The following is a 16,881-nucleotide window of genomic DNA, read 5'->3' as shown; positions in this document are numbered from 1 at the left end:
TTTATTAAAAAATTGAGAAAAATATTTTTCAATTTTTTTTTATTATTTTTCATGTATAAATATCTTTCGCATATATAAATATTTATTGTTTTTAATGATATTCACAAAGAAAATTTTACAATAGATGGTTATTGAACAAACAAACAAACGCGAAAAATGTGTTAATAGTTCAGATATCTCATTAATTTGTGTGTTTTGGGCACAAATTCCTTAAAATATAATTTCAACTGTGAAAAATTTGACACATTAAAAAAAAAGTACAAAAATTTCTCCATCGTCATGCAAAAAAAAAAAAAAAAATTTACGTGAGACATGAAAAAAAAAATTAAGAATGAATGTAGATGATGATGATGTCTGTTGTTGTTGCTATTATGCGCAAAAAATTGACTCATTTTCTGCTATTTTTAGTCGCCGAATAATTTTTTGCCCAATTCCATCATTCGGTGATTGCGACAAACTTTGAGGGCATCTGCCTTCTTGAGGACTGCGGCGACATTTTTGTTGGCATCCACGAGTTCGCCCAAAAAGTCTTCGTACACGGGCTTGATGTTGGCTGGCAAGGCTCCTATTCTCACGCGTTTTAGCGTCTCGATGATACCTTCGGCCCAACCACTTTCGATGGCAAACTCGGAAATCCATGGAATCAGTTTTATTACGGCGCACATTGTTTGCATACCTGGAAATTTATTAAAATTTTTTTGTTAGAAAAATGAAAAAATTTCAAAATTTTTGACAATTAAAAAATTTATAAATATCAATTTTTGTTGAAATTTTACTTTTTTAAGTTTTAAAATGATTTTTTGACAATTTTATTTAAACAAAAATTTTGACATTTGACATCTGTCAAATTTTGACAGCTGAATTTTTTTTTTAAAAAATTGGATTTCTGAACAGTTTAATGTTTTCTTGATATGATTTCTAATTAAAAATTTGAGTTTGTCTTCAAAAAATGAAAATTTCATTGAAAAAACTTCTGACATTGACAGTTAAAAATATGACAGCTGTCAAAAATTTTGATTAAAATTTAGTTCTTTTTATCTTTTAAAGTTTTATTTGTTTTTTGACATAAAATTTGCATTTTTAATTAAAAAATTTCATGAAAAAAATAAAATTTTAGCATAAAAATGTATGACATTGACATTTGTTAAAATTTGACACCTGTCAAAAATTTTAAGAAAAATTAATATATCGAAAAAAAATAATTATTTTATCAAAAAAGGCATAAATTTATTTCCTAATGTTCTAAAATTTTCTAAAAAAATTTCATTTTAATTAAAATTTTGACATTTGTCATCTGTCAAATTATGACAGGTTAAATTTTTTTTTCTGAAATTTAACTTTTTTGAATTATTTCAGATCTGTTTTATGTTTTTTCACTAAAATAATTCCTAAAAATTTAAATTTCAGCAAGAAATTAAATGTAAAAAGTGACATTTGACAGTTGAAACTTTGACAGCTGTCAAAATTTTGTTAAAATCTCAATTCTTAAACATATTTATTTATGATTCAAATTGATAAAATTTAATTAAAAATGAAACAAAATATTTAAATTTTTAAAAAATTTAAATTTCCAAAATTAAAAAAAAATTAAAATTTTGTGAAATTTTCAAATATTTCATCCGTTAAAATAATTTAATTTCAAAAAAAATTCTTACCCAAAAACCACAACTCTTGAATCTCGCTCCAATGCTCGCGATACGACATATTAACATTCAACGCTGTCGGATCATTTGACTCATCCACGGTATAGGCATCCCACAAAAACCTGATTGTCGAGGACATGTACCGACAAATGGAGTAATCATCATGTTCGACTTTCGTCGACCTCTGTTTCAACATCAGCAATCCCAAAATCGCCAGATGCCCATACATGACGAGATTATCCGACGTATTTTTCAACTCTGGCAAATTATTAAAGATAAATCGCAGCAAATTGGCAAAACAGTCACTCTCATCAATCAATTTCGGCTCAAGCACCGTAATGTTCATGAAAATGTTGCACAAACTAACGATCGCTGCACGCGAATCCTTCATCTCGTCAAGTTGTTCGGGCGTGAGTTCTGGAGGCGGTTCATTCATGCGTTTGAGGCGTTCAGCACGAGGCACGGGAGGTTTTTTGTAATGCGCAATGGTCCAATGGAACAAGAGACAATCGGCGAGGACTTCTTCTTGCTTGTGTTTGAGGAAAATCGTGCGAGAGGCTTCTTCAACGACCAAGTGACACATCGAGGGAAGTAGAACTCGTAAGAGATCCGCGGGAGCTTCGCCACTGTATTCCTTGTCGTACTTGTGTTTGATGCGATAATTCTTGCTTTCGTTGAAAGATTCGTTCGCCAGCTTGAACATGAACGGCAGCAAGGCAAAAACGTCGGATTTTAGCATCGAGGGTTCTTGCGCCATCCATGCGGCGAGTACACGAACACAGGCACATGCAAAAGCCTTCTCTTTGGCTGGGAGTTTTTCGCAATTTTTGTCCTTGGAGAGTTTCGTGAGGACGGAAACGACCCCATTGAAGGCTCCTTTGAGTCCCGTGTAGATTTGTTGCTTCTCTTTTTGCTCCAAATCCAAGGTGTCAGTCGACATAAAGTTAATTGAGAGTTCAAGGATGATGAAACAAGCCACAAGTAACTCAGCATTGCCGAAAGTTTGTTGGAAACTCTTGTTATCCATTTGCATTCGTACCTCAATGGCAGCCAACTGCAAAAGCAAGATGAAAAATTGTTTTGGATTCTCGGCGTCGTTCAAGGTCCATTCAATGCCGATGACATCAACGACAGCAGCTGCGAGTTTCAAGGCTGGATCGCGTTGTTGCTTCCCAATTTTGCTCTTCAAAATATCCGTAAGTCCCTTATACAAACTTTCAGGCCAAATGTAATCGACGCACGTGCGAGCGACTTGATCGCGTCGACACCCATGGAACAAAGCGCTCAAAATCCCCGCTAAATCGAATTTTCGTTCACCGTGATCCGTTTCAAAGTCGAGTGCTATTTTCTGAATGAGACCGTTGAATGTTTTGGGGTCATTGCCCCACACCGTAGGTCCGTAGCGTGCAACGAGCGTTACGAGAATGTGCAATGCCTCGTCCGTGATGAACGATTGTTGCGAGTAAATTTGTGCCATTTTCTCGATAGCACCCAAACTCAGCAAGGCTTGTTGTCCCGGCTCGAAGCTTGCGATGCCCTGCAAACATTTATAAGCCTCACTAACAACCATTAAATTATCGTCGAAATCTTCGTCATCGGCATTTTCGACAATCGACAGAAAAACTGGGATATTTTCGAGCATCGTGGGATGCGTCGCAACTTGCTCGTCTTCGCAGAAACACGTCAAAATCGAGAGAGCGACACTCTTGTACATGATGGGGGGACAATCGTCGGGCACATTATCGCTTTCCAACAGGCGTTTGAGAAAATTGAACCCGATTGCCTCAAATAAGGCCTTTTTTGACGCCGCCGTGCACTCTTTGGCCTTTACGAGCTTCGTCACTAAAAATAAAGCAGCGAATTTCTCCGTATCGCTTTGCGCTGCATTCAATACTTCCACGCATTTTCTCACGGGCGCAGACACGACATCAGCCATTTTTCAAAAAAAAAAATTTATTTTTAATTTTTCACTGTTCAAAAATTCACGTCGATGCAAATTCGATGCGATCTGAACGACGTCCCAAACTCAACTAAGATGAAAATCCAATTTTCTCCGCGTTTTTCTCGTAAAAGTCTCTCGCAAATGAATTTTTTTCTGAAAAAAAAGAAAGAAAATCCGTACGTCACGATACGCTCCGGGAAACAAAATTTTATTTTTAGAACTTACCGCTGCAGTCGAAATTTTTTTCGGAGAGAGAATTTCTCACAGATGTTACCAGATGAGTGTTGCCGGCAACTGGAATGTCGATTTTTAAGACATTTCTGACGGGTTTTCGTTGTGCAACATTTTTTTTCATCCACACTTGAAGAATTTTTAAGCGAAAAATTATTTTGAAGGACACCGGTTAGTTGAAAATGTTCCGTGAAAATTCCTTGGTTGATGATTTTAATTTTTTTTCATGAAAAAATGTTGGATTTTGGAACAGATTTTGATGTTTTTATGGATTTTTGTGCTTGAGTTTTAATTAAAAATGAAAATTTTTGTTGAACAAAATGATTTTTTGTCAGAAAAATGTGCGCTAAACGTTTTGTTTACATTTTTGAGGCGTTCCTCATTTAAATTTGTGACGTTGGGGTGTCTGTTGTACGTGAAAAATGCGCTTAAGGGTTAAAATTTTGCATGCGGAAGAGATTTTGAGATGAAAATCAGATGTAAACAAAAGGAAATTGAAGAAAATTTTAGATTTTGACTGAAAATTGTGCTAAATAATTATCTGTGATTGGCTGAAAAGAGGTAAAAAACTCATAAATCTTGTTTTTAATTGAAAATTTTATTTTAATTGTTTAAATTTTAGGCGAAACTAATGGATTCTGATACTTACGACGATTATTCCATTGAATTTGATGAGGATGATGACAATTTCGAGCCTGAAATCGAACATAATGACTCTGATGAAGCGCCAAAGAAGCAAGAAACTACTGAGAAAAGGACAAAAAAGACATCGACAGATAACAAAAAGCTCATTTGTCGGATTTGTTTGAAGCGTTGCAGTCAACAGTCGAAAGATTGTTCTGAATTTGCCGAAATCTACCTCAAATGCACGGGATTTTCCTTCGAAAAAGATCAAGCGCCCACGAAATTGTGCTTTCCGTGTATGAATGAACTGCTAAAAGTTGAGAATTTTATCGAAAAATGCTCGGAAACGGAAGCAAAGTTGTCAAAAGGACTCGGAACGAAGGCTTTGGATGACTCAGATGCCGGCAATATTTCAGAAGTGAGTGATTTTGATGTCGTTTTTGAAGGAGAAGACGACAGTGATGGTTCAAATTTTTCCGATACCGTTAAACCATCGCCTGTGAAACGCGGAAGACCTCGAATTGAACGTCCTCCAAAGCCGCCAGTTGATCCAAATGCTCCTCGGGTTGAAAGACGAGGAAGACCTCCATTAAGCCCGTCGCATCGGAAGCCAATTTTGCCAAAAGGACCTCGGGGAAGACCAAAAGGGAGTTTTAAAGTGAAAAATGACGACGAAGAACCGAAAGTTGCGAAGCCAAAACGACCAAAAACAGAAACGGGCGTAAAACGAGAAGACAAAGATCCAGATGAACTTCAAATTTGCTTCGTTTGTGGCAAGTCAGTGCGACGAAAGCAGCTTCCGCATCATTTGTGGAAGCATCGCAAGGACGAGGAACAGGGAAAAGACGTGAAATCTGAAGGAGAAAGGCATACTTGTGAGTTTTGTCAAACGAATTACAAGACAGAAGACGCGTTAAAGGGGCATATGAAGAGAACGCATCCCGCAGTTATCTTTGGAATGCCTTCGAGAGACAGTCCAGAGCCTCCGGAGGAAGATGATAACTTTGACAGAGAGTTTCATGTACCGACGCCGGGCACAATGAAAGAATATCCGCCGATTCAGTCGCCATACGATCATCAACAAGCGTTGTATTACTTGCAAAAAGGTGTTAAGAGATAAGAAAAATGTAATTTTTAAAAATATTTCACATTTCATTTTTTTTTTTTTGTTTATCAAAAGTCCTCAAAAATGATTTTTTTAGATTTTTTGATGAAAAAATGACAAAAACTTGTAAAAATTGTATTTTTTGACAGATTTTGATCATAAAATTTGTAAATGTCAGTTTAAAAAATTTCCGTTAAAATGTAAAAATTGTCAATATACACAAAAATTCCTAATGGAAGGAAAAAAATATTTTTTGAATTCACAAAATTCAAATTAATTTTTTGTTTCTAATTTGTCAAATATCAGTTTAAAAATTTTAGAAAATTTGCTAATTAAGAAAATTTAAAAATTAAGAAATAAGAAATTAAAAAAATGTTAACCAAAAAATCTAAAATTTTCAGTTTTTGTGTGAAAATTGTCTCAAAAAAGATTTAAAACATATGATTTTGTAAATAAAATTTAATTTTTAATTTTTAAAAAATATTTGAAACAAATTAGTGAAAAATTTAAAAAATGACAAAAAAAAATTTAAAATTCTAAAGAAATTAAAAATTTTTGTTCAATTTTTTTATGTTAAAAAATTATAAATGTAAACATTTTTTATTTAATGCAAATATTTTTTAAAGTAGAAAAAAATATTTTTTTCAAAAAAACGAAAAAAAATTTTTTTTTCCAAATTTGTGAAATGTCAATTCAAAAATTGACCGTTAAAAATTTGAAAATAAATTTATTTTCAGTTTAAATTTCAGAAAATCATCTAAAATGCATAAATTTTAGTTCCTAACGAACATTTGAAATGTGAAATTTTTTCCTTTAATTTTAATTTAGCTTTAAGAAGAAAAATTTTAATAAAAAAAAAAATTTTTTTGATTTCAAAATTAAATAAGTTTTAATCATAGTCGTTATTTTAGTTTTATTACATAAATTTTGTTTTTTTTTTTTTTTTGAATGTGTGTAAGTATCTGTCTCTTCCGTTTTGTTCTTTTTTTTTGTGTCTTCTCTTACAATTACAACAAATTTTCCGCGTGTAAATTAATGGTTTAATAACTGGCTGAGTTTGGTGTGTGTGGAGGAGTAAGGAAAACGTGGTACAAGATATTTTATTAATTATTGATTATAAAAAAAAACCATAAAGCTATTAAAAACTATTTTTTTTTGTTTGTTCTAAAGATGGTTCAAAACCGCTCGCTTTTTTTTACGAAATATTGAGAGCCTATCCAATGATATTTTACTTTATCATAATATTTATAATTTCATGCGAAGTAGTTAGCTACACTTGCCCCAAAATATTTATTTTTTTTTAGCATAATTGTTACTTGAATGAGTAGTGAATTACTGTGTGTGACATTGGGCTTGTCTAAAGCCTCCGCCCTCGTGACCATCCTCATCTTCATCCGAAGAGTTGTAGGCTTCGCCGCGATTTCCTGCGCCATCTCGGAACTCTTCGTAGTCGTGCAATGCAACTTCTTCCACGTGTTCGCCTGAAAAAATTTGTTTTTTTTTTGATAATTTCTTTGAGTTAAAATTGAAATTTAAAAATATAATTAAAAATTAATTATTTAATTAAAATTTTAATTTAATTAGAAAAAAAATGAAATTAAATTTAAAACATAATTTGAATTATTGATTAATTTTCAAATTAAATAAATTAAAAATTAATAAAATAATTAATTTAAATTTAACATTGAAAAAAAACAAAAAAAATTAATTAAAAATAAAAAAAAATTAAATGAATATTTTATAAAAATTTTTAATAAATTGACGCAAATTAAAAATTAGTCAAATAATTAAAAATAAATAATTATTTTTTATTTAAAAAATTAATTAAAATAATGAAAAATTAAATTTAAAAAAAAAATAAAAATAATTTTTAAAAAAATTTACAAATTAATTTGATAAATTAAAAAAATAATTAATTGAATGAAAATTTAAAAGAATAAAATTAAATAAAAAAAATTAAAAATTAAATTAAATTATTTATTTTTTTTTATTTAAATTAAAAATTAATTAAATAATTTATTATTTGAATTAATTAAAAATTCAAAAAAAAAATTAATTAATTAAAATTAGTAAAAAATTAAATTTAAAAAAAAAATAAATAAATCTTACCTTCAGGCAATACAAAAGTTGGTCTTGGAGGCAAATATGTTTCGAGTTCCTTCAGTTTTTCCGCCGAAACGAAATTATTCTCGGGGAACGTAACTTCAAATTTCACATACAAATTTCCGTGTTCAAAGGGATTCCGATGCTGAGGCATACCTTCGCCCTTCACACACTTGATATCGCCCGTCTTGAATACCGTACCAACCGGATGTGAAATTACCAAATCTCTGCCATCCAAATGCTTCACGACTAATTTCAAGCCGCACAACGCCTCCGTCAGCGTAATCTTGGCATTCATGTAAAGATCATCATCTTGTCGCGTAAACGTCGCATGCTGCAATTGTTGAATGACAATCACGAGATCGCCTTTTTCCGTGTCGGGCACTTGTGAACCCTCGCCATGCTTCACGATTTTCTGCCCGTGCTTCATGCCCTTCTCGATTTCGATTTCCATCGTTTTCTCGTATTCGACAGTTTTGCTGCCGGAGCACGGAGCACATCGATCCTTCTCCGAAAACGATTCGCCGTTGCCTTGACAATCCGGGCAACGTGTTTGCATTTGACGCGCAATATTCGGTCCGAGTTGCTGCAACGTTACTTTGACGCCTGTGCCGCTGCACGTTCGACATTTCACTGCGGCGCCTGCCTTGCCTCCTCTACCTTCGCATTTATCACAGATATCAATACGGTTGTAGGTAACGGGCACTGTTTTGCCTCCGTTGTACAAATCCTCGAGCGTTACCTTCACCGGCAACACGGTACTTTCGCACTTTGGCGGACCACGAGATCGTCCGGCGCCACCAAATCCCCCGAATCCCGGAAAGAAACGCCCAAAGAGACTTCCGAACATGTCATCGTCGAAGCCGCCGCCTTCTTGCAAGCCCTTAATGCCGTGTCTGTCGTACAAGGCACGTTTCTCCTTGTCTGACAGCACCTCGTAGGCGAACGAAATCTCCTTGAACTTGTCTCCAGCATTCGGATTTTTGTCTGAAACGCAAAAAAATCAGAAAAATTCGAACAAAGACACGCAAAAAACTCACCTGGATGGAATTCTTTGGCCAACTTCCGGTAATTCTGCGGAAAAAAATCAAAAATTATGAAATCGCTCACGCAAATTTTCAAAAAAAACCCGAAATCGAATCGAACTAAAATAAAATTCAAGGTTGGCATCGGCGAAAAAAAAGTTCACCATCAGCGAACGAATGTGACGAACTGACACACAAAAGAAAGCATGCCATTTTGGTTCGCCTTTCGTGCATTACCTTCTTTATATCGGCATCTGATGCATTTTTGTCGACTCCAAGAATCTTGTACAAATCCAATTCGGCAGACATCGCGATGAAAAGTCCGTGATTTACAGAAAAATAAACGCTTTAAGAGCAGCAATTGCAAATAAAAAGTCCAATTTGACAAGAAATGTATCGTGACATTCGTAAAAAAATGCAAATTGGGATTAAAATGACTTGACAGCGACTCATCACTTTCAGTTATCTCAAAATGTGTGAACCCGCCGAAACCTCCGCTATGTTATTTTGGCCAATTTTCAGGATAAAATCCCCAAAAACTTTTAAAAAAGGGTTTGAAATGTCGTCTGGTAACGACCTTGCATGCATCGACTCACATTGTGAGGTAAGTTTTATTAGATTTTTATGAAAAAATGCATTCGACAATTTTTGTCATTAAATTTCCCGCTTCTATTTTAGGAGAAACCCAAAACAACGGAAGATGTAAAAGTGAAAAATGACTTGAACATGAATTTAGTGAAGAATTGTCGCGTTTCATTAGGTAATTTTTCTTAAATTTTGTTATGTAATAATTTTTTTTATTTTTTGTTTACTTTTAGAGTGCCTTTCGGTCGATCGTGTCACCGAAATTAAAGCTAATGTATCGGAATTTATCGAAAAATTGAATGAAAACTACCCAAATTCGCCGTATTTACGTCAACCTCGTCGCAGTAAACGACGGAGATCGTACTCCATCGACCTACAGCCCCCAAGTAAGCTCATAAAAACCGATTCTACCGAATGGGACAATCATTCGACGATATCTGACAACAGTTCTTCAAGCAGCGGATATCACTCGATCACGTCAAGTACGTCAAACAAGCGAAAATTCACAAAACCCCCGCCAAATAACAACAACGAGTACAAAGTTGAAGACGTTTTAGCGATCGACAAGGTGCGCGGCGAGATTGCGTTCCAAGTTAAGTGGCTCGGATACCCAAAATCGCAGAATACGTGGGAGCCCCTATCGAATGTGCGAGATACCGAGAAGTTTTATGACTTTTTAAAACGTGAAACGGCGATTTATGAAGGTGCGATTCACGAAGTTGTGTCAGAAATTAAATCTAAACTCGATTTGGTGAGTCCCAAAAATGAAAAAGAGATGAAAAAATTGTTAAAAGACATCGAAGCCTTGGATGAAGTCGAGCTTCAGACAAATTTATTGATCCTGGGCATGGTTAAGTTGTACGAAAAAGCAAATTATCCCTTTAGGATACTAAAAAGAACGGAAAAGGATCTCGTAATAAAACATTTTAAGGATATGCGAACGGAACAACTCACGAAAATCGCAGAATGGTCAAAGATGGTCAACGAATGTGAGCCCAGTAGCAGGATTAAAGTCGTAAATGAGGTAGATTTTGATACGCCGCCCGATGATTTTGTCTATATCAATAAAAATATTGGCGGAGAAAATGTTTCTATACCGGAAACGCCGGGAATTTCGTGTAATTGCGTCGATGGATGCAGTTGGAACAAAGAATGTTGCGGAAAATTGATGGGATCAAAGTTTGCATATCGCACAAATGGCACGTTACGTATCCCCGTGGGTGTTCCGATCTACGAATGTAACAGTAAATGTGCCTGTAGCGCTGATTGTCACAATCGGGTGATCCAACGAGGACGACAACACAAGTTAATTATCTTCAAGACGCCTGACGGGCGTGGATGGGGCGTCAAAACGGAAAAATACATCCCCGAGGGGCATTTTGTGTGCGAATACACGGGCGAAGTTATCACATTTGACGAAACGGAGCGACGAGGAAAGGAATATGACTTTGCCGGCATGACATATCTCTTCGATTTGGATTTTCACAATCAAGATAACAATTTTACGATAGACGCCCTGAAGTATGGAAACGTTGCGCGTTTCATAAATCACTCGTGTAACCCGAATTTGGGTATTTGGGCAATGTGGAGTGATTGTCAAGACACCAATTTTCAGAGGATAGTATTTTTTTCGCTCAGACCGATCGCAAGCGGTGAGGAACTGACGATCGATTATCTCAACGGGAGGATAATTGAGGAAAATGAAGATGACGTGGCGTCGAGTACGGATGAAAATGAGGCGCCAAATGGCGAAGCAGCGAAACTCGAACGAGTGCCCAGTGATGCCTCCAGCACGGAGACAATCAAAAAATTCAGACCAAATTCTAATGTTAACAAAGAAACGTGTATCTGCAAATGCGGCGCGAAACAGTGTCGTAAATATATTTTTTAATTACAAGTTACTTTTGACATAGGTTAAGGTGTTAAGGATGATTTGTGAATATATTTAGTGCTATTTTTAAAGAAAATTTATTTGAAAGTTGACGAAATAAAAATTTAAATTCTTTAAAAATTTTTTTTTCTTTAGAAAAAGTTGAATTAGCGAAATGTAATTTTCAAATTTTTAACGGAAAATTCTTTTGAATTGAAATTTGATAATTTTTTTTATCAAATTTTGATCAAATGTTTAAAATTTAAATAAAAAAAAAATTTAAAAACTTTTTCAAAATGAACTTCGAGGTTATTTTTTTTTTAAAATCTTTTTTTTTAATTTTTCAATTTTTTTAAAATAATGAAAATTTTTATATTTTAAAAATTTTTAAATTTTCAATAAATTTTTTTTAAATTTTAAATTATTAACGGATTTTTTTTAACAATTTAGACATTGTAAAATTTTTATAATTTTTTTTTCTTTTTTTGAACTTTCAAGTCAAATTCAAAATTTTTAAAATGTCAAGAAAAAATTTTTAATTTTAAATATTTTGAATTGACATTTGATAGATTTTTGACAAATTTTGAACAATTTTTAAGGTTTTTTTAATAGAACTTTGAACTTATGACAAAATTTATATTAAATTCGAAAAAAAATATTGATTTTAATTTTACACTACTTAATTTTCTTAAGATTTTCTTCAAAAGATAAACTTGAATTAGCAAAAAAGCGATTTTCAAATTTTTAACGGCCTTTTTTGAATTGACATTTGATGGATTTTTGTTAAATTTTTAACAAAAATTTAATTATTTAAAGATAGTTTTCCTTAAAAATTTGAAAAATTTTGACTTATAAAATTTTTATTTTATGAATTTTCAAAAAAAATCAAATTTAATTTTTAAAAAAATATTTTTTTTTAAATCCAAGTTCATCAATATTTTTAAATGACAAATTTAAGAGAAAAAAATTTAATTTCTTTAATTTAGTTCATTAAAATTTTAACAAATTTCTTTAAAATTTTTAAATTTTTGTGTTCCAATTAGAATTTAACGGAAATTTTGACAAAAATCGATTTGAAAACTGGGTCGTTCATCAGATTTGACGTTTCTGTCACTAACTTTTTAATATTTTTGCATTTTTGTGATTAAAATAAATTTTTCAAAAAACTTTTTGATGAAAATTGAAAGTTTTTAATAAATTTTCATCAAAAAATCATTTTTACACAATTTTATTTTATAAAAAGGGAAAATTCAAAAATTTTAATTTTCACGCTGCGACACACGCCAATTCGGAGCATCTTGGCATAATGAACTGTCAACGCTAAATGCGTTTTTAGAATTTTTTTTATGATTGTGAAATTGCCGGAAAAATCGAAAATCTGCATTTTAAATGCAACAAAAGTCGGTAAATAATGCTGCGATGGAGTCCAAGGCCTACAATGCACTGAAACAAATCGAGAAAACGAGTGCCCTCTACGCGGATCACATTTATTGCAACCAGCCACAATTGCTCGAAAATGAAAACAGCAAGAAACAGGAATCGGTAAACAGCTTGAAATCGATGCTAATCCTGCATTTGGAGGTCGTAAAAGAGCAAGCGGACCAACTTTTGTGCAAAGACAAGCTGATTGCAAAGCTAAAACAGGAAAATGAGGAATTAAAGGCGCGCTTGGAGAAATATGAACAACAACAACGACACCATCATCATCATCATCGCAGTAGCCAGCAGCATCAACAACAGCAGCAAACGAAGCGTATATCAACAACAACAAAAAATCCGCAAACACGAACAACCGCGGTGACGAACGATGAAAGTGAGACAAATAAGCGAAGCAGTGATACGATTTTGAGTGCAGCGACAACAACCATCACATCTCCGACTCCGAAACGGCGGAAAATCGAGAGAAAACCAATCGAAAAGTCGATTTCTTCTAGTCTGGCAACATCAACAGAAGCAACGCCGCCCGTAAATCCAGTTTCGGAAGCAGAAAAATTGCCGCAAGAAACGCCGGTTGCTGAAACAACAACAACAACTACCGAAAATGCACCAAAAAAAGGACCAAGAACGTCGTTCATCACGACAGCAGCCGACTACATTCTCTGTGATTGGCAAAAAAGCGAGGCAGAACTCGATGCGGATGCCGAACCGCATGTTCGGGCAACGCTGGAGATCCCGTCGTGGCAAGTGCTCGAACGTTCGTTCCAAAATACCTTCCCGCCCGAGCAAACGGAAGACATGTCCGATGACGCCTTCTTGAAGCGACACACAAAATTCGAAATTGACGAGAGACGCCGCAAAAAGTGGGACGTTCAACGACTGCGAGAACAAAAACAAGTCGAACGCTTAAAGAAACGCTACCAAAAAGACGAGTACGACGAGCGCGATCAAAAAGCCGAACACAAAAGCATCACGTCCTTTTATCCGTCGCCCGAAAACATCATGTTCATCCAAATTGTCGACGAGCTACCTGTGCTGGCATTCGGCGATCCGATTCCCGCGCTACCCGAAAGCGATTTTACGCTAACGTGGCTCACCAACACCGATCCACGCATCAATCCGTCATTCACCAAAACACGCTTTTTCAGCAAGAAGAAATGAATGAATGCGGAAAAAATGAAATTTTTCGTCGGGTTTTCTTGGAACGAGAACCCTTTTTCATCTAAATTTATGCCTACTTTGAGAAAATGCAACACAAAAAAAAAATATTTAAAAAAATAGACATTGTTAGAATTTATATATTTGTTAGAGTTATAAATTGAAGGAAAAAAAGAACAAAGACACACACAGGCAAGGTTGCTTCTGCCGCATCTGGAAAGAACGAGAAGCGAACCGCGTGGAAAAAACATAAAGAAAAGAGATTCTCACGAAATTGTTATGAACAATTTATTTATCAGACGACAACATATTTACATAAAAAAAACACACACATCTTATCTAAGGAACCCATAAATTGAGGCAAGTGCAATAATTGAAAATGTTTCACTTTTTTTTCATCCAAAAATTTTTTTTATTATTTTTTATTATTATTTATTATTTTTTTTATTTTTTATGAAAAAAAAATTTAAAAAATTCATTTGAGATTTTTTAAGAATTTTTGATGAGAATTTAATAATTTAAAAAAAATAAGATTGAATTAGCAAAAAGCTATTTCCAAATTTTTAACGTTTAATTTTTGAATTGACATTTCGACGGATTTTTCAATTTTTTTTTATAAAATTTAAATAATTTTTTCTTTCGAATTAATTTTTTCTAAAGTTTGAATATTAAATTTTTGCTAATTTTGTAAGAATTTTCAAAATGACTTTTCTTAAAACTTTTAACTTCAAATTTTTAATTTTCAAAATTTTTTATAATTTTTGAATTGACAGTCGAGAATTTTTAATCAAACGAATAAAACTAATTTTTTTTACATTTTTTCAAAAATTTCAAGTATTTTTGAATTTTCGTTCTGAATTAGCAAAAAAGCAATTTTCAAATTTTTAAAGGTTTATTTTTTTTAAAATTGACATTCGACTGAAATTTGTAAAAAAAAATTATTTTTAAACTTTTTGACTTTTTTTTAATATCAGAAGAATTCAATCAAATAAAAATCCAGAAAAATTCATTAAAAAAATTTTTTAAATTAAAAATATTAAGAAATATATTCAAAAATATACAAATATAAAAAATTTTTTTAAAAAAGATTTTAAAATTTAATTCTTAATTTTTTTTTTAAATTTATTCAATGAGTGTTTTTTCAAAATTTTTAATTTGAACAGTCAGAAATTCATTAAAATTAAAATAAAAAAAAAATTTAAACAATTTTTAAAAAAAATATTTGAAAAAATTAAATTTTGAATTTTAATTTTTTTTTTAAAGAACTTTTTTCTATTTTTTTTAAACAATCAAAAATTTAAAATTTTTTTAAAAATTCTTAATTGTTAAATAAATTAAAAATTAATAAAAATTTAAAAATAAAAAAAAATTAAATAGGATGAAAAGTGAAACATTTTCCGTTATTGCATCGACCTATTTACAATAAAATTAAACAAAAATTAATGAAATGTAATGATATTTAAAATAATTATTAATGCAAGAACCCTGTTTTAAGTGTTATAGCTCTTTATATCTATTAACTAGATATTATTGTTTTCAAAATTCAAAATTTTTAAAAATAAGTCAAGAAAAAACAAACAAAACGTTGTTCGGAGATACAGATTCTGATTTTATTTATGATAATAATAATTTTATATAGATATGTATAGTACCTAAAAGATAAAAATATGCCTATATAAAAACAGAATCAAACAATAAAAACTAAAAAAAAATAAATACTTCGTTTTTTCGTCTTTCTTATCACTAAATTCCTTAAAAAAGTCCAATTTTTAGTCAAGGGAGGGCAGTTAAAATCTTATGTTGTATACAATGTGTCTTGCGATGGCACAATTAAGTTATCATTGTCACTCCTGAAGAAGCGTTTCATGTTGTACAAAAACTTGTCTGCCAATTTATCACAGTTTGTGTTCCGATCGGGAATGGCAAGGTTCGTCTCGATGGCTTTTATGATGCTACGGGGCTCCGAATCGAAGTGATATTCCTCGATTGCCGTATAAACGTAGTTGAAAATGGGCTGCGCCAGTGAATGGAAGTATCCGCGACTGCCATGAACGACTTTAACTGCCGTCGTATTGCACACGGACATGTACATGCAGTGATCGGCGCGATAATTGTAGGCGCACGAGAAGATAAAGAGCTTTTCCGGATGGAAATGGAAGAGAATATTGATGATATCTTGATCGCCCCACACGAGTTTCAGTTTGTACTTTTCGTAAATCGGCAAAATGCGTTCGGTCCAGTTGAATTGACGCATTCGCGTGAGATTCATCAACATGACGCCCGAATTGACGCCGAGAGGGGGGTAGTATGGATGCCTGCTGAAGCGATTGTACCATCCGGCGTTTTTATCTTCGTGTTCGGGAGCAAGACCCGCAATTTGGGAGGCATTGAAGTGATCAAAGAAGCTCCAAACTTCATTCACGGGCGACAGGAAGAGCGTATCCGAGTCTAAATACAACACAGAGTCAATATGACTTAGGAGATTTGGCAAAAAGAGACGTTGTGCGGCACAGGGCTACAAGAAAAACTTCATAAAAATCCAATTTTCTGCTAAAAAATCCAAATTTACCTTGAAAAGTTTCTTCCATTCATGCTTATTCGTGTCAGGAAACTGCAACGGATGAATTTCATAGTCGAAATTCAACTTAAAATCCGATTTCCAGTCATTCAGTTTCTCCCGAAAGCCAGCCATCAATTGGTTTTCCGTGACAATAACAAAGTGAACGGGCTCATTGTTGTGTCGATTAAAGATAAGGGCAGATTTGAGCATGTTGAGTGCTTCTTGCATCCGATCGCCGCATATGACAACCGCAATTGTGGGAATTTGTCTGAAAAAAAAACCACAAAAAAATGAAAAATATTTTTTTTAAAGAATTTGATGAAATTACTTGAGTGAAACATCTTTTCGAACACTGCTATCGCCGCTGCGAAAAAATTGCCACAAAATCAGTGTCGAGGCGAGGGTCACACAAAGCCATTTAAATTGGAATTTCATATCTAAAATTTATTGTACATTAGAATTTTTGCGTTCTGAAATTTTTTCTTCTTGCTTTCATGGCGAGATATTTTTTTATGAATATGGGGCTGTTCAGAAATGACGTCACGATTTAATTTTTTTTATTTTTTCGAAAATTCTTTGAAATTTTACATAAATTCAT

General features: G+C 33.1%; 6 protein-coding genes across 8 annotated transcripts; 3 read left to right on the top strand and 3 right to left on the bottom strand.

Moving 5' to 3' along the window:
• Window positions 1-63: 63 nt before the first annotated feature.
• Window positions 64-4,101, bottom strand: LOC134834968 (neurochondrin homolog). The gene is made up of 3 exons (XM_063849804.1): window positions 3,811-4,101; window positions 1,656-3,738; window positions 64-676 (listed from the first exon to the last, which is right to left on the bottom strand). Exons 2-3 carry the CDS (start codon window positions 3,577-3,579, stop codon window positions 405-407), a joined length of 2,196 nt encoding a protein of 731 aa, XP_063705874.1. The 5' UTR covers window positions 3,580-3,738; window positions 3,811-4,101; the 3' UTR covers window positions 64-404.
• A 186-nt stretch (window positions 4,102-4,287) lies between these two features.
• On the top strand, window positions 4,288-6,346 carry LOC134834843 (uncharacterized). Of its 2 annotated transcripts, XM_063849635.1 has the most exons (3): window positions 4,288-4,377; window positions 4,439-5,567; window positions 6,295-6,346. In XM_063849635.1, the coding sequence occupies exon 2, from the start codon at window positions 4,448-4,450 to the stop codon at window positions 5,558-5,560; it is 1,113 nt and encodes a 370-aa protein (XP_063705705.1). In that variant the 5' UTR covers window positions 4,288-4,377; window positions 4,439-4,447; the 3' UTR covers window positions 5,561-5,567; window positions 6,295-6,346. The 2 variants fall into 2 exon arrangements, with proteins under 2 accessions (XP_063705705.1, XP_063705704.1); XM_063849634.1 differs by lacking the exon at window positions 6,295-6,346 and having other exon boundaries at window positions 4,439-5,748.
• A 74-nt stretch (window positions 6,347-6,420) lies between these two features.
• LOC134833096 (dnaJ homolog subfamily A member 2-like) lies at window positions 6,421-9,066 on the bottom strand. The gene is made up of 4 exons (XM_063847289.1): window positions 8,911-9,066; window positions 8,689-8,722; window positions 7,655-8,635; window positions 6,421-7,026 (listed from the first exon to the last, which is right to left on the bottom strand). Exons 1-4 carry the CDS (start codon window positions 8,980-8,982, stop codon window positions 6,878-6,880), a joined length of 1,236 nt encoding a protein of 411 aa, XP_063703359.1. The 5' UTR covers window positions 8,983-9,066; the 3' UTR covers window positions 6,421-6,877.
• Window positions 9,067-9,145: 79 nt separating this feature from the next.
• LOC134835933 (histone-lysine N-methyltransferase SUV39H1-A) lies at window positions 9,146-11,247 on the top strand. The gene is made up of 3 exons (XM_063850965.1): window positions 9,146-9,277; window positions 9,352-9,433; window positions 9,492-11,247. The coding sequence occupies exons 1-3, from the start codon at window positions 9,146-9,148 to the stop codon at window positions 11,147-11,149; spliced, it is 1,872 nt and encodes a 623-aa protein (XP_063707035.1). The 3' UTR covers window positions 11,150-11,247.
• A 1,238-nt stretch (window positions 11,248-12,485) lies between these two features.
• LOC134833517 (male-specific lethal 1-like 1) lies at window positions 12,486-15,410 on the top strand. 2 transcript variants are annotated; one of them, XM_063847852.1, is made up of 2 exons: window positions 12,486-14,083; window positions 15,205-15,410. In XM_063847852.1, exon 1 carries the CDS (start codon window positions 12,518-12,520, stop codon window positions 13,724-13,726), a length of 1,209 nt encoding a protein of 402 aa, XP_063703922.1. In that variant the 5' UTR covers window positions 12,486-12,517; the 3' UTR covers window positions 13,727-14,083; window positions 15,205-15,410. The 2 variants fall into 2 exon arrangements, with proteins under 2 accessions (XP_063703922.1, XP_063703921.1); XM_063847851.1 differs by having other exon boundaries at window positions 15,101-15,211.
• LOC134833518 (glucoside xylosyltransferase 1) lies at window positions 15,286-16,773 on the bottom strand. The gene is made up of 3 exons (XM_063847853.1): window positions 16,612-16,773; window positions 16,293-16,551; window positions 15,286-16,238 (listed from the first exon to the last, which is right to left on the bottom strand). Exons 1-3 carry the CDS (start codon window positions 16,716-16,718, stop codon window positions 15,519-15,521), a joined length of 1,086 nt encoding a protein of 361 aa, XP_063703923.1. The 5' UTR covers window positions 16,719-16,773; the 3' UTR covers window positions 15,286-15,518.
• Window positions 16,774-16,881: the final 108 nt, after the last annotated feature.

Source organism: Culicoides brevitarsis, chromosome 3 (genome assembly GCF_036172545.1).
Source record: "Culicoides brevitarsis isolate CSIRO-B50_1 chromosome 3, AGI_CSIRO_Cbre_v1, whole genome shotgun sequence".
NCBI classification, from domain to species: domain Eukaryota; kingdom Metazoa; phylum Arthropoda; class Insecta; order Diptera; family Ceratopogonidae; genus Culicoides; species Culicoides brevitarsis.
The sequence above is the reverse complement of the archived record's forward strand: the minus strand, read 5'-3'. Positions and strand labels throughout refer to the sequence as shown.